The sequence below is a fragment of the Heptranchias perlo genome, chromosome 38 (assembly GCF_035084215.1).
Source record: "Heptranchias perlo isolate sHepPer1 chromosome 38, sHepPer1.hap1, whole genome shotgun sequence".
Taxonomy (NCBI): domain Eukaryota; kingdom Metazoa; phylum Chordata; class Chondrichthyes; order Hexanchiformes; family Hexanchidae; genus Heptranchias; species Heptranchias perlo.
In genome coordinates, this window is record NC_090362.1 from 11,083,823 (window position 1) to 11,101,307 (window position 17,485).

Genomic DNA, 17,485 nt, shown 5'->3' on the forward strand with positions numbered 1-17,485 from the left:
GCAAAGGAAGATGGTTGTGGTTGTCGGAGGCTAACCGTTGTGTTCTGTGCCAACTTGGATGAGCTGGAGAACATCCAGGCTTGTACAGCTAACATTTGCGCCACATAAGTGGCGGGTAATGACCATCTCCAACAAGAGAGAGCCCTCCTCCAACCTTTAACAGCATTACCATCTCCAGGTCACCCAAAATCAAAATCTTGGGGGTTACCACCGATCAGAAGCTTAACTGGACCAACCATATCAACACCATGGCTACAGTTGCAGGGCAGAGGATGGGTACTTTGCGTTAAGTGGACCTGATCATCTTCTGACCCCTCAAAGCCTCTACTCCATCTAAAAGGTTCAAGTCAGGACTGTGATGGAATAGTCACCGCTTAATTGGATGGATGTAACTTCAACAACACTCAAGAAGCTCAACACTATCCAGGATGTGACCCTTTGCTTGATCAGCCTCCGTGCCACTGAGCTCAATACGCATCTCTGGTGCACTGTGGTGGCAGTATGTATAATCTACAGGATGCACTACAGCAACTCACCAGGGTTACTTCAAAAACATCTCTCTCTCCTGCCACCCCTACTCACAAGAAGGACAGGAGCAGCAAAGTCGTGGGAACACCATCACCTTCTAGTCACACACCATCCTGTCTTGGACACGCATCATCATTCCTTCATCATCACTCGATCAATATCCTGGAATTCCCTACTTACCACCACTTTGGGAGCACCATCACCACAAGGACTGCAGTGGTTCAAGGAGAAGGTGCACCACCATCTTTTCAGGGCAACTAGGGATGGGCAATAAATGTGGCCTTGCCATTGTTGCCCACATCCGGAAAACAAATATATATAATAAAAACGATGAAGCCACCCTTATCCAACATTACACGATACAGAAAGCTGAGATGCTAGAGAGCTAACTGTAATTACTGGGAGAGAAAAGGGACAAGTATTTTAAAATTACTGCAAAATTTAATATCCAGTGTTTTATCACACCACTAAGAACATAAGAAATAGGAGTAGGCCACACGGCCCCTCGAGCCTGCTCCGTCATTCAATAAGAGCATGGTTGATCTTCGACCTCAACTCCACTTTCCACCTGATCCCCATATCCCTTGATTCCCTTAAAGTCCAAAAATCTATTAATCTCAGACTTGAATATACTCAACGACTGAGCATCCACAGCCCTCTGATGTTACTAACCTAATGACATCTACTATAACTTAAATGAAACCAGTCAATTACATGAACATTCAGGAAATGAAATTAATTTCTATTTCTGAACATCACACAATACTGATGATATAACATCAATACGCTGGTGCCTCAGCAGATTCACGGAGTGAGTAGCGAAGCAGATAAGGAAGATGCCACGTTTGGTCCATGCCAAATTGGCCGATTTCAGGCAGGGCAGCAGCTGGGACATGACAACTGGCCTCAGTACCACCGGGTTACAAAAGCCGGGAGAAGGGGTGTGGGGGGGAGCGGGGAAAGGAGAGAAATCATTCAGGAATCCAGTTCCTGACTGGCCTCCAGTGACTCCTGCTGGAAAGTGCATGTATGTGCTGGATTGGGCTGGACAAAGATGCCAACATAACCAAGTAGAATGCCAGCACTCAATGCCCAGGCTTACACATGAAAGTTGACCAATGTAACAAGGTACCAGGAGGCTGCCAGTGCTTATGGCACCATACTCCAGCAAATGCCGATGTCTTCATGACAGGAGAGGAGTGGGGAAAGCTGAATAATACCAATACAATGTACAATTTTTTGATGATACATCTGACATAATTCAGCACTTTAAAGTGTCAGATTATTAGCACTCATGTTATACAATCCTGATCCACACTAAGCTACATTTTATTAGGCACCCAAGGAATTTCATATGTGTGTATAAACCAATATTATTTAGTTGGAATAGGAATCATCCCAGCTCTATTCCCATCTACTTATCAAAGCTCAACTCCCTGCTACGATTCCTTATAATCTTAACATGAATTAGTTTTGATGAAATTCAGCTGATAGTAGCAATATAAAGCAAAGGAATCTTACAAACCTCACTTTGTATGGTTCAGAGTACTTTTACAGACAAAGAATACTAAGTGAAATACCATTCTTTTTGTTATTCATTTTCCAAGAATCTTGCTATTAAAAAAAATCTGTATCCAGAACCACCTGCATACATACAGTAGTCAGTCAATGGATCACTTGTTACGTTATCATTCATAAGCTCACCAGACTGCAGTACAAGCTGTTAAAAGGACTGGCTCACCACAATACTCTCTTTGGTACAACAGGAATGTCAACAAGTCTCCTGTCGCCAAGCAGATGGAGAAGGCAGCAATCTGCAGGTCAATTTAATGGCTGCTAGATGATGATCAACAGCAGCCCAGTGAAGTCTACCCATCCACTTTCCCTTCCTGCCCTCGCAAAAGCAGGTGCAAAGGTGTCTTCTCACAACAGCCAGGCTAAGATCATACCTCTGCAGTAGGGGGGGGGGGGGTCAAGTTTCATGTTACCACTTTATTGTACAGATCACTCTTTATATATATATAAAATATATATATAAAAAAATATATTTTATGAAAACTGTATGACATAACAACTCTTCTTCATCATTAGAATTCTCCTTCATTTTTACATCACACTGGCCCCATGACCTATTTTATCCTAATTACATACATCATAAGAATAGGCGGTGTGAACAATGTATTACTCCTCTGATTGATAAGACAATAATTCATCACAGCTCCCCCAATTCAATTTCCCAAGAGTCCACTCAAAATCATTACTTCATGCTAGTTGAACAAAGTTGAAGCTCTCAAGAGTGTATGGAGAGATTATAGGAACAAGAAACCAATTTTGTGTCAATCCGATGGATAAGGAATGCTCAGGATTGATGCTGTTGGCAATAATAAGGGCTCCAATATCATTTCTGTCAGTTTCTGCTCTTCCCCCAAAGAGGTTGGCAAGAATTTGATGAAGGCCCCTGACTTGAATATGCAAACCACATGTTCATAAACAGACCTCTGCTGTGAAAACTTCAATATCTTCAAGTAGAAACAAGAATGGGACTAACATTAAACATTTAATTTGAAAGACACACACACACACACACACACACACACACACTCTATATATATATATATATATATATATATATATACACACACAAATTCTGACCACTATGGGGTAAAGCAGTTTCAAACACGTTAATATGGCAGCGTAGTAAGCAAATCTGTCCATAGCCAACCAGAACACCACACTCCGGTACCATACGGTTAGGTCAACAAATTCTAAACATTAGAAATAATATTGAATAAGCAAAGGAAATTGAAAATAAACGTACAACACAAAAATATTCTATCCTTCTTCACTAAAGATGCCACAGCGTCATGTAACAGTTTAACAATATTTGTTCTTCAGTATTTAACTCACCTTCCAGCAGGTCTCTTGCCAGACCAGGTTCTGCCCCCGTGGACCGAACAAAGTCTGACAGGACCGCATCCATATCAAGAGTCATGTGATCATGTAGATGGACTACCAGACCCACAGCAGAACTGGTTTTGGTCGCCAGGCTTTTAGTCGGTCATCTGTTGAAAAACAAATGAAGAAAATAAGAACACAGTTTTTCCAGGGCATAAAAACCAAACTTTGCATCAATCATCAATCCAGGAGGAGTTCATGACTACTTCCCACTGATTGCAGCAGTCAGTCAGGGAAGTATAGCATCCCTCACAGAATTACTTGCTTGTTTTCTGCTGCTGCAAAGTAATATGAATGCAGCAGCTCACTCCCAACTGTTTGTACCATCCAGTAGCTGTGAAAGTAACAACCCCACCAGTGTGTGACAATGACTCATATCTTAGGAAGCAAAAGAATAAAGAAAACAATCCACAACTGCAAACAGCATACAACATAAAGTTAATGATGGTTCCATTTCACCGGAATAAATAATTAAGAACCAGAATTAAAGTCCAAAGCAACAATGCTTCATAGCCAGTAAAAGCATGCCTGTATCATATATTCAGTACTGATTGTTTAAACAGGTGAGAGCATAAACCAAGGTATTTGATAGGGCTCTTATTTCATGAGTGCGAGCAACTGCACAGCTTGCAAATGAAGAAGTTTCCAGTGATTTACACAAATCAGTGTCATAGCAGAATAACTTCTTAAAAAATATAACAATTTGATTTGCAGGATTCTACTTAAACAATTGATTAAAATTGTGTAAAAAATTACATCAAGATGTAAACAAATGCATGATCCCCATTAGAGTGCTATTATATTTAATGAAGGAAGCTCAAACTTTACTAACGTAAGCTCTATGGGGAAGTTCTGCTTTGCTACTCCCAAGACTGTAATAAGGTTTTATTCCATTTCTAAAATTGTTGCCTGTTGTTTTTTGTTGGGCTACTGTAAGACTCAGTTGTACAAAGGAATGTGAAGTGATACAATGGGCCATCATTATTCAGATTTCAAGAAAAAATTGACTGAAGCAAGAACCTGCTCAGGGACCAAGAACATGGACATAATGAAAAGTAAAATTAGAACAACTATATCAGGAAAAACCTTACAAAGAACGAGAAACGTTTAGAAAAAAAAAATCAACAAATGAGATGAGATAACAGAGGCAAAAATATTGGGGTTATTCACATTACAATTAATGAGAGAATTAGTTTGTTACAGCAACAGGCTTCAACGAGCTGAATGGTCTTTCTCATTCCTGACTTTTCAAAGAACAGGTAGCCAGAAAGTTAATCCAGTGTTGCTTCAGTTTTCACTTTTCAAAAATCATTGCATCAGGGGATCTGGGCAGGAGCAGACACACTTGCTGCATTCAAATAGGTAGAAGTGGAATGGTGCATTGGTGGTCCCATTGAGCTGAAAAAAGGAGAGACATTGGAAATGGATGGTGCGGTTGACCATTACGAGAGGATGCGATGGGATAAAGCACCACAATCATAGTCACAGAAGATGTCATTCATGAATTTGGCTGGGGCCATTTTGGTGCTGTGAGAAGGATAGAAGCCAGACTGGAGAGATTCAAACAGGGATTTTCAGAGGAGATGGGTATGGAGCTTATATATGACAGCACAGTCAAGGAACTTAGAAAGAAAATGGAGGTTGGAGATGGAATAGTAGCTGGAGGGACTGATGGTGTGAGTGAATTTTTAAAGGAGAGTGAGACATTGTCAATGGTCCCTTTTTCTCAGGCAATGTCAGATAGCATGGAGACCAAGAATGGGGGATGAGTGGTGAGGGGGTCAAGGCATGATGTTGTCCTTGGCTTCCAGGATGATCCTGGAGTAACAGGTGGTTTTAGCAGAGGTGAGTGAAGCACAGTAACACTTAATGTGGTCAAGCCAGATCAGGGGATTGATGACTAGGCCAGTTGTGCACTTGGTACATTCGAGTTTATGCCACTCTGACTTGTGGAAGTAAAGAAGGGGGATGTACCAGAAGGAGTGACAGGGTGGAAGATAGTGCTCGATTTGCAGGGGACAAGACTATTGAAGGCAAAAACGAGGAAGCGATTGAGCAGGCTGACACAGCGGAGGTATTACAAAAACTGGTGGGCCAAAGGCAAGGAAATTGAGAATTTCTAAATGAATTTGTGACAGAAATGGGGAGAATTCTTTCCATGGGTGAATGGTGAGAATAGTGGGGATTGGAGGAGGGTAGTAGGATGTGGGCAGTAAAAGTGATGAAGAAGTGGTCAGAGATTGCCGCAGTGATCGAAACTATGGGTACAGAGAGCCAAAGGTGATGATGAAGTCAAGGAGGTGCCCAAGTATGAGTGGAGGAGTTTAAATAGAGGATGAGATTGAAGTATGAAAGAAGGCCAGTGATGTCAGAAGAGAGGGCTGTGGGTTGGTAGCACCGAGAATGAGTCGTCACCCAGTGCAGAAGCTAAGGGAAGAGAGAGGTAGGCCGATATCTTTGTACAGAAGCAGACATTAGGCTTTGGGGCAGTAAACAAGGATTTTAGAGCAAGGTGTAAGGGATAGAAAAGGGTTTCAAAAGAGAAAAAGGTGCCATAGAAGTAGGTGGAGGCGCCAAATGAAGGCCATGCCACTACCATGATAGTTTGGGTAAGGCTGATGGTAAACAGTATAGCCAGGTGAGGCGGCCACTTTAAATGGGAAAGAGTTGCTGGGCAAGAGCCATATCTCTGTCAGTACCAGGATGTCAATGGAATCATCTGGAATAAGTTCATGAATGGTAAAGACCTTGTTCACGAATAAGTGAACATTCTGGAGGGATATACGAAGGCAGTGGTCATTATAGGTTTTCTGGCAGGATTGGAGATGGCTGCAATGGAAAAAGTTGGAGAGATTAGTTCCTAAGGAGCATGCATGATGAAGTGGTTGCTGGGGGCAAAGGTTGGGGCAATTTGAATTGATGCTCTGGAACAGCCACTGATGGGTCCTGGGATGCACCTGCTGAAAAATGCCAAGGAAAGCACAGAATGGAGCTATGAGCTCATTCGGGAGGGATGCAAGACTGGGACAATGTTATGAAAGGAAGAATTGCTGAGGAGTCATGAAGGGTGGAATGGGAGGGGTGGGGGGGAACCACGGTCATGGAGAAGGGGGACACAAAAGGTAGCATAGCTGGGTGAGAGGAAGAGGAGGAGAGAGGAGAGCCGGGCCCAGGAGGGCTGAAAGGAAAACCAGAAGTAATGGGCTTGGGTCCAGAACAGTAGCTAAGATGTGTACACAAATGAACACAGGAAAACCTGATGTACAAGAACATGACAGAGATCTGGGAGAGGTCTTAGGATGAGAACAGAGATCAGTCCAAATCTGAGAACTAGGAAAGGGGCGGCAGGGGGGGGGGGCGGGGGGGTAGAGAGGGAAGGGAATTACAGCAACCACTAACCAGATGAGAGAAGCATGGTAGTGGACAAACATGAAATGGCCATCAAATTAGTATTATTGGATACACATGAGCACACTTGAGGAAATGTGCACAACAATCCAGTCCATATGGGGAGAAGGACAAGAATTATAAACATGCCAGACTACACATTGTATCAGCCACCAAAGCAGGTACTTCATTCACCTGCCAGGGTAAAGATGAACACGAAAACCAGATAGATTTTCCAAGATGCCAACATGTGTTCTGCAGTAGCCAGAGATTTACACGAGATATATGACTTTGTCTAATGGCAGATTCAGATCAAAAGCTGGAGTGATAAGTATGAAGTGTGGTCTTCCCTGATCCAGACACATATGTACAAGTCTTTTCCATTTACAGTTATATAGCATTTGTGAAGGAGGTTTGTGACATGCTACAATCGTAGCAAAGACCCAAGGTGAGTAACCCGAGCGGTCAGTCTGTTCTCTGAACAGCCAGTCCTTTAGCCATACGCTGACTGAGGCCGGGTGCCAGAATTCCCATAGTTTCTGGACAGCTTTCAGCATTATAAGGAAAATTGTGGAATCTCCAGAAAGTGAGAAAAACATACCTTTCTGAGTTAGTAAGGGCCCCAGTGACATCATCCGCAGGCATGGGATCAGTTTCCATATATATGATGATGACACCCACCTCTACGTCTCCACCACTTCTCTCCACGCACGACCACAACTATGTTGTCAGACTACCTGTCTGATACAAGTCGTGTATTAGTCAAAATATCCTTCAACTGAACAACAGGAAGACCAAAGCCATCATTTTTAGTCCCCCAACACAGAACACTTCTTTACTACGGAGTGCATCCCGCTCCGCAGCCTGAACCAGGCCATGCAAAACCATGGCACCCTACTCAACGCAGAGTTAAGTTTCAAACTCCACTTCCTATCCCTCACCAATACCACTTACTTTCACCTCCGCAACATCGTCCGCCTCCACTCCTCCATCACTCCTACTTCCACCAAAATTGTTATCTACACTTGTCACCTCTAGACTTGATTTCTCCAATGTTCTCCTTGCAGCCTCTCACCCTCTGCCTTTTATTTGTTCAAAAATCAGCCACCAGTATTCTGTCTGGCAATTAATCTCATTCACCCATCCACATCTTCACTGACCTATACTGGCTCAGTCCCCCAATGCATTGAATTTAAAATCCTCATTCTAGTCTTCAAATTGATCCACAGCCTCACCCCATCACTGCAACCTCCTCCAGCCTCATGCCCCCTCACACTCCCTTCAGTCCTCAGAGTCTGGTCCTTTGGGCATTCTTCGACCCTTCACCCCACCAGTGGTGGCAAAGCCTTCAGCTGCCTCAGCCCTACTCTCTGGAATTCCCTCCCTAAACCCATGCACCATCTCTATCTTCAAAAATCTTTCTGACCAAGCATTAAGTAACCCCTCCTCTTGCACTGTGGCTTGATGTCTGTTCCTTTATTTCTTTTATCTGTATTATTTTCCCCCTGTAAAGCACCTTAGGATATTTTCTCCGCTAAAAGCATTATATAAATGCTTATTTTCATTTAAAAAAAATAATTAACAATTTTTTCAAAGTGTGTTTGGCTAACCTCATAGAATTCTTTGAAAAAAGAATTGGAAATGCAGTAGATGTGATTTATATGGATTTTCAAAAATGAATTGGATACGGTTCTGTATTGTAGCATGTTAACGTTTTAGACAGGAGAACATCTTCAGTCTACAGAGCTTATCACATTAAACCTCCCATCAGTTTCCTCACTGTGATTTTGGGATTAATGCCAGGAATCCATCTAGTCTCTTTTTAATATCTGCTTGCTGTAAAATTCGATGATTGTGTTGAGCATTGCCACAGAAGATCCACTAATCTATACAGTATGATGAGGCACCATAACAAAGTACTCCTGGCAATCAGTTCCACAATTCTATCATCCTTTTACTAAAAATGGAGAGGATGCAGAGGAGATTTACTAGAATGGTACCAGGAATGAGGAACTCCAGTTTTGTGGAGAGACTGGAGAAGCTGGGATTGTTCTTCTTGGAGCAGAGAAGGTTAAAGGGAGATTTGATAGAGGTGTTCAAAATTGAGAGGGGTTTTGATAGATTAAATAAGGAGAAACTGTTTCCACGGGCAGGAGGGTCGGTAACCAGAGGACACAGATTTAAGCTAATTGGCAAAAGAACCAGAGGGGAGATAAGGAGGAATATTCTTACGCAGCAAATTGTTATGATCTGGAATGCACTGTCTGAAAGGGTGGTGGAAGCAGATTCAATAGTAACTTTCAAAAGGGAATTGGATAAACACTTGAAAGGAAAAATTTGAATGGCTATGGGGAAAGAGCAGGAGGGCGGGACTAATTGGATAGCTCTTTCAAAGAGCGGGCACAGGCACGATGGGCCGAATGGCCTCCTTCTGTGCTGTAAAATTCGATGATTGTGTTGAGCATTGCCACAGAAGATCCACTAATCTATACAGTATGATGAGGCACCATAACGAAGTACTCCCACGTACTTATCCTGATTTATCAATCGCTGATTCTATCATCCCTCATCACTCTCCCTATAGAAAACGCCAGCATCAACACACATAGACTTCAAATCAATTCTTTTATTATACTGCTACGTAATTTCAATGGACAACTAAAATACATGAAATATAATATCTTTAATGTCAGGATTTGTTCTGCAGAAATATCTCCTATATACCAATTAACAGTGTTTACTCAGTGCAGGAACTATTTATTACCTTTCAGTGTGGGTAACTTAAATAAAAGCCAGTGGAAAAAACTCAGTATGGGGGCAGGGGTACCTTGCAAACATAAATAAAAGCAATGTTTAACCCCTTCCTCAACATAAATGTGGACTGAGCCATACTCCAGATGGAAATTAATTATATTTCTGCTTGAACTAGTCTTTGACTTTAAATTAAAAAGTGGTAGTATGCTACAATAGTGATAAGACAGGATCAAAATTATACCTTCCTTACACGGGGAGTTTCCAATTTCACCATTCCCTTTTAGGAAGTGAAAGTCCGTTGACTGAACCAAAAATGTCATACTTGCCAGATAACAGCAATGCAGAATGTATTCCATTATCCACTCAGCCAGCTTCTGTTTGAAAGGAGCCTTAGCCATAACGTAGGGATCTCAGGCTATGAAAATTGTTGGGACTTCTGAAATGATTCTGTATAATCTACCATACTTAAAAGCCTTGCCTCCTATCTAGATTCATTTAATGAAAAAGTCAAGGCAGAAAAAAAAAAATGGGACAACTAACTCCTGCTACAAGTGAGTGTGAACCCACCTTTGGTAAGAACCTAGAATGGGTCTGAATGGTCTGATTACTGCCAAATTAGGTAACATGTTCAACAGCCAGTGCCTAAAGAGCACTGACCCACCAGAACCAAATATAGCCACTAGCAAAGTGGTTTTAGAAGATTAAAAATTTGAGCTTGCATGAACTAAAAGGCACAAAAGCGAGATATTATCTTATAAAGAACTTAAATTTAAGTTCCATTAGAGGAACAATGGGACACAAAGAGGATACAGATTTCACACCCTTTTTATATACAAACATCATCAAATCAGAGGGATGAAAGTTCAATTGCTATTACATGAACATTTCAGCCTGAGTGATGGAAAATGTTCAAAATACTCCAGAACCAGGGAGCATCAAATTCTAAAAGGCTGATGTGTTTATCGATTTTCTTAATGTTATTTGCTCTATTTGTGAGACGTTCCTTAGGGACAAGTATCTACCACAATCAAAGAAAGTGCCTTTACCAGGAAACATTTCCACTCAACAGCTAAGCCATTAAATGGAAACTCGTCTGTCCACAGATGAGACTCGACTGGCTAACGGAAAAAGGATGGTCCTTTCTATGGGGCACCGAAACCAGTGATTTAGTTCCAGGATGCCAGAGGACCACAGCTTCCAAAGTCAATACAGGGTTACCATAATTAACATCACTTTACTAGTCACTTCTGAAGAACTGTGAGAACAGGGAAAACAGAAGAAATGGATACAGAAATATCCATTTCCAAAAAAAGATAGCCTGGCCTCATATAAAATCAGAAGAATTTGTGGTTTACCTATGTTGTAAAGAACCTCAACTGATGAATAACTCCACGTCCTGAAAATTCAACAGACTATCTCCAGGTGGATCAGCCATTCATGAGGGTGAACAATAGAAAACTCGACTCATTGGGTGCCACATTGTTCATTCAGGCTACGAGATGTACCAGGAGTCTCACCACATCATTCCTGCACCAGTGAATAATCAGTATTGTGTCCTGCCAGATGGATGGAGTCTGTTGATGTACTGTCCAATGTTCTGTTCTTGATCCACTGACTGTTCTACACCAGGGTCTGATTGCGAACCAGAGAAAACACTTCGAGTTTGAGTCTGTTGATAATGGCAAGTGGACTCCTCATATTGTTCCTTCTGTTCTTAGTGGAGGGATTTAATAATCAAGTTGTGTGTTGGCATGATACAAGGTCTCTACAGTAATCTGTTTTACCATATCATCATTTAGTGAACCGTTTTGTAAATGGAACAATATAAATCGATTGGATAGCTGGATGAAGGGATACGGGAACAGGGCGAGTAAATGTGATTAGGACTATTTGCTCTCGTGAAGGGTCACGCCGAAATGGACTGATTGGACCGAATGGCCTGTTTCTGTGTCAAAACTTCTATGTATTTCTATGTATCAAGTAAAAATGCAATGATTTTTTTCATTAGAAACCAAAACAACCCTTCAGTAGTTGGAGGACCTGAATTTGTATCATTTCCTAATTATTACTTTTTAATGTAAGTTATACTTGGCAGTCCATTTGATGCAACAACCATAGTGAAAAGTAATTTGAGGAGTTCATTCAGCCCCTCCAGCCTGTTCCACCATTCAATTAGATCATGGCTGATCTGTAAATTAACTCCATCTTGGTTCCGTAACCCTTAATACTCTTGCCTAACAAAAATCAATCTCAGTTTTGAAATTCCCAATTGACCCCCAGCCTCAACAGTTTTTTGGGAGAAGAGTGTTCCAGATTTCCACTAACCTCTGTGTGAAGAAGTGCTTTCTGACATCACCGCTGAACAGCCTAGCTCTAATTTTAAGTTTAAGCCCCCTTGACTTTCCCACCACAGGAAATAGTTTCTCTATCTACCTTATCAAATCCTTTAATCATCTTAATCATTGCATTAGATCACCTCTTAATCAAAATGCAGCAAGACCAAAGGGAAGTGAAACAAACACCTAATTGAGCTGTCAATTTTTAAAAAATAATTGAACTGATACAATTGTGAGCTAGAAGTTAAAAAATACTCCACTACATTCCTATAACTCCCTGACATTAAGATACAACACACCATAGACCAGGAAGTCTTACTATTTTTCTTTTTAAACATTGCACATCAAATTTAGTTTAGAAAGCAAATGCTCCCAGGTAAGATTAGGTGTTTTATATTTATTTACTTTCATTGCCACGTTTGACTGTTGTTCTACATCTACAGAAATATATTTCAAAATAACTGTGCATTTATTTGTTTGAAGTCCAACCTCATGATCTCCGCGTGGAGTTAATAATGTCATACTTACTGTTGGAAAGCGTTCCAGAGCTGGGTCACTGTGAGCTGCAGGGCGGTGCCTTTGAGAACACTGTAAAGCCAATTCATCAGCACACACTTTCACTGACAGTTTTGATTTGGTCCATATCCTTAAAACCTGAAGGCAATAGTCAGAGGACTGCTTAGCATTCAAATAGATCCTTATCTAATGTTGCATCAAAGGTATTCTACTGAAATACATCTTCTGTTTCAGAAAATCAAAACTTCAAACTAACCTATGCAACTTCTTTCAGCATCTTATTTGCATCAAAGGCTGCGCAGAATCTGGGAAGATAAATAAATATACAAACATACTAAACCGATGTAAAAGGAGTTTTATGGACAGAAACACAATTTATGATAGATTGAGTCTGGTTAGTTCCCAGACAGGTAAATATGTTGTTAATATTTGCACAACAAAATATGGTAGGAAGTACTTTCAAAAGCAGCAAATAACTGCAAGTTTAACAAATACAGGGCAAAATATTTATTCTGGTCAGCTGATTTCTGAGGGTATGTACAGACAATGCCTTTATCATCCCATTCTCATATACATATCGCCATTACAACAGCAGTAAACTACATCCTCTGCTCATAGATAATTTTCCTTTATTTCCAACAGGGAGAAAGGATGAGTTCTGGATATTCCCCAAGAGAAGAATAGACAAAACGATACACTAACCATATATTTTATACACCCTAGAGGGCAAGTTAATCTGAACCTTCTGGCAGCCAATATAACACTAGCAGGTGCTCAAGCAGTGGTGCAGAAGACTAAAAGCTGCTTCTACATTGCTCTTCAGCAGCCAGCTGCCTTGGCATTGGTCTCCTGCAGTCGTGGTCACAGCAAGGTAAACCTGCTAGAATTTTTCACACTGGTGATCATGAAGATCGGTCTTTCCTTGCATCTTCCTGGTAGTCACCGGTCCAATTTCGGCTAGTGGACATGCTGTTGTAATGTCGTTACACAGAAACGTTTCCTATTATCTTTGAGTGCATGGAATGTTGAGCCCCCACAGTGCAGCCAAACACACATACAAAATAAATGTTCTGCCAAGACCTAGGCTGCAATGCAAAAACAGCTTAAGAGTAAAAAGTCAAAACAGAACTAAAGCATTGATAAAAGAAAGTATTTAACATATATAAATTTTACATACCATTAAATCTAGAATGTATTATCTTGCTGACTTGGAAACATTTTTTGTTTCTTACTTGTACCAACTGGTTCTAACACACATCAAAATGATTCCAGATTCAGATCACAAAGTTTGGGACTGGAGATGTTGCCAACTCCTTAGAGTGGTGACTTTTAAATGCAGGCAGGAGCTGAAAAATTTGCTCAAACTTTCAGTGTGAACGAACAAAATGACTAACTTATTTTCCCTAATGCTAATGTACAACACACCAGGAAACTAATGCATCAGAAATCAGCACAGTGGAAAGATGAAGTCAACAGAGAAAGAATGATTCAGTTTTCAAAGAAACATGTGTATACTAGCTGTGACAAAGAAACCAGTCAGAGATTAAACAGGTAAAGCTGCGGAGCATACAGTTCAATTTATTGTAAATACAATACTGTAACTAATTAAACAGTAATTGTTATCAAATAGTAAAACTATTGCAATCATCATCAGCTACAATGCTGTGTCTGAGAATTCAGGTATTTGTAGAACAATGTAGCTTGGTTAACTACATTATAGTTAAAAACATCATTATTAAAGGCTTTGGAGCATCACTCAGATGGTAAAGCAGGCATGCAGACTAGGAAGTTGCCAGGTCAACACCAGATCTGTGCAGATTTAGTTGACTTCAGGCAGGATGGCATTACAATGGGCTCTGCTCCTCTGGGCTAAGGGAAAAAAAAATAGCCAGCGTTCCCACTTCTGATTTCTATCCAATGATGCCCGATAGACAGTGCTTGTGTATAGATCAGATAAGAACAGAATTGAGCAATGCATTTTCTAACCTCTCTGCATCCCTCTGCTCTACTGTGGGCTGCTGTGCATCACCTCCTATTTATCTAATTTCTTTTGAATTTTCTATCCACTTGTTGCACTTCGATTCCAGGTTCCCTTCTCCTGCATTCAACCCACCTCCTGTATGTCCTGTTCATCTCCAGTTTTGATAAACAACTGGAAGCAACAAGGCTTCTTTAAACAAAACTGATACATATGCCACTCTGTGCTATGATTTCCAACCAAATTTACAATGCAAAAACCACAGTATAAAACCACAGTATAAAACTAGTGAATTTCAATCTGCTCTAGGAGCATCGCCTCTGCCTGAACCTTTTTATTTATTATTCAAATCCTACCCAGATTAACAATTTAAAATCTCTTTCCTCCAATGAGGTAATGGATGGTGTCGATGGTTAGCGTATTGTCCTTGCACCTTTGAAATCTGGGTTCAAATCTCAGACTGATGGGATGAATATTTGCTCTCTCTGCTGCCTCTTATAGTTTCAACCCAGTTCCTACTGGATGTCAGTTCGTGGCACAGAACAGTCCATAATTTGGCACTAATCTGGCATTCTCATTCTGAGGTGTAATAAGGATGGCTCGTATGTGTAGGGGAAAAATTCATGTATAAATGGGATACTCTTCTTAAGCTGTTTTCGTATTGCACTAAGACCCATGATAGTGGTGCTATCTCTGAAAGCAGGAGTCCTATACATCTATTTGCAACCTAATAATAAACTATCCAAGATTCACTAAGGCAAAGGGACGCGGAGGAAACGCAAATGACCATACACAGCAAAAGAAATAGAATGATCTGTAAAGTGCTTAGGTGGAGAACAGAGGATAGTTAAATAGCAGAATTAATAAGTGCAGGAGACAAAAGGAGGCATAATAAGAGAAATAAAAGATATTTACAAAACAGTGTAAGAACAACTTATAGGGGATAGGCAAGTAGAATGGGAAGCATGAAAAACTGGTAAAGTGGAGCAGACTTCGTAGCCCAGGAGTCTGGTGGAAGGGGTTCAGACCACCCATCAGCACAGTGCCCGCACTCCGCACCTCTGTTCTTAACAGCTTGACAGACTAAACAGCGTAACATAAGAACATAAGAAATAGGAACAGGAGTAGGCCATACTGCCCCTCGAGCCTGCTTTGCCATTCAATAAGTTCATGGCTGATCTTCTACCTCAACTCCACTTTCCCACCCTATCCCCATATCCCTCGATTCCCTTAGTGTCCAAAAATCTATCGATCTCAGTCTTGAATATACTCAACAACTTAGCATTCACAGCCCTCTGGGGTAGAGAATTCCAAAGATTGACAACCCTCAGTGAAGAAATTTTTCCTCATCTCGGTCCTAAATGGCCAACCCCTTCTCTTGAGACTATGCCTCCTAGTTCTAGACTCTCCAGCTAGGGTAAACAGCCTCTCAGCATCTACCCTGTCTAGCCTTCTAAGAGTTAACGGGCTCGATTTTCCCAGGAAATTGCGGGTGTGTTGGGGGTGGGGGGCTCTGAAAATCGGGGAAATCCCTTTCGGGTTCGGAGCCCGGCGCCAACATCCGAGTTCCCCACGGACGCACCTGTGTGCATGCGGGCATCCTGAATCCGGAAGTCCAGCCGGCAATTAAAGCCAGCGGGACGATAGTTAAAGAGCCAAATGTACCTCATTGAGGTACTTAAGGCACTTTACTTGAGACAGATTACGTGGTTAGAACGATTTTAAAAAAAAACTTACCTGGGCAGCTTTCCCATGGCTTCTGATTCACGACTGGTGAACCTTCGATGCACCCCATCTAAGGAAAGTATATCCTTCCTTGGGTAAGGGGACCAAAACTATACACAGTACTCCAGGTGTGGTCTCACCAGAGCCCTACATAATTGCAGCACGACCTCCTTACTCTTATACTCCAACCCTCTTGTAATAAAGGCTAACATACTGTTTCCCTTCCTAATTGCTTGCTGTACCTGCGCGTTGACATTTTGTGATTAGTGTCCAAGGACACCCAAAATCCCTCAAGCTACCAACATTTTTTAGTCTCTCACCTTTTAAAAAAATGTTTTTCTATTCTTCCTACCAAAGTGGATAATTTCACATTTCCCCACATTATAATCCATCTGTCACCTTCTCGCCCACTCACATAACCTGTCTATATCCCTTTGTAGTCTCTTTGCATCTTCCTCACAACTTACTTTCCCACTTAGCTTTGTATCGTCAGCAAACTTGGATACATTACACTCGGTCCCTTCATCTAAGTCATTGATATTTATTGTAAGCAGCTGAGGCCCAAGCACTGATCCTTGCGGCACCTCACTAGTTACAACCTGCCAACCCGTAACAGAGAGGACTTTTATTCTCTAAACTTTTTTAATCATCTTAAAACTGTTAAGACTTTTCTAAGTTCCATTTTCTTGGTATCTGCTCAGCCTTTTTTGCAAATTTTATGTAACAGCTTCAAAGGGAATGGAGCTCATCAGTAAAACACTTGTCACTTGAAAACCTGCCAGCTCCCTTTGAAAATCAGAAGGTGCCTGAACTAATTATCACAATCGACTGGTGACACAGCAATGTTCTGCTTCCAAACCTCAGGCAATGAAGAACTCTCAGTTGTGCCAACCACAGAATGTGTTAATTGGATTAATTTCTTTAAATACACACTACTGCAATCTGCTGCAACCTTTTAACTATTGCTGCCGGGTACATTCCAGCACTATCACTGCATTTGGGAAACTAATGGATAGTAGCCATGTTCATGCACATGAAAATGACCATTGTTCTGTGAAAGTAAATGTCCATACAATCCCACCTCCACTTTATTTACATAATATATCAACTGGAATAATCAAAGTGATTACTTCCTACATGAGGTCTGCAACTCTTGCACCGATGGTACAGCACTTGTACTGTCTGGCACATGCAGTACCACGAACAGGGACAAGGCTAGGTCTCAAGACACTGCTGCAAATGGGAATTAAGAACATAAGTCCATCACCGGCATCTCCACATCATAAGAAATATAAGGAATCTTACA

General features: G+C 41.2%; 1 protein-coding gene across 1 annotated transcript in view; it reads right to left on the minus strand.

The window, feature by feature from the left end:
* otud7a (OTU deubiquitinase 7A) overlaps nt 1-17,485 on the minus strand; it is a 105,850-nt gene that overhangs the window by 76,092 nt on the left and 12,273 nt on the right. Inside the window, exons 2-4 of the mRNA XM_067973429.1 lie at nt 12,733-12,781; nt 12,489-12,614; nt 3,436-3,590 (exon numbers count right to left, since the gene is read on the minus strand). Coding sequence (XP_067829530.1) covers nt 3,436-3,520 — 85 coding nt within the window. The 5' untranslated portion in view covers nt 3,521-3,590; nt 12,489-12,614; nt 12,733-12,781. The remainder of the gene's footprint in view (nt 1-3,435; nt 3,591-12,488; nt 12,615-12,732; nt 12,782-17,485) is intronic.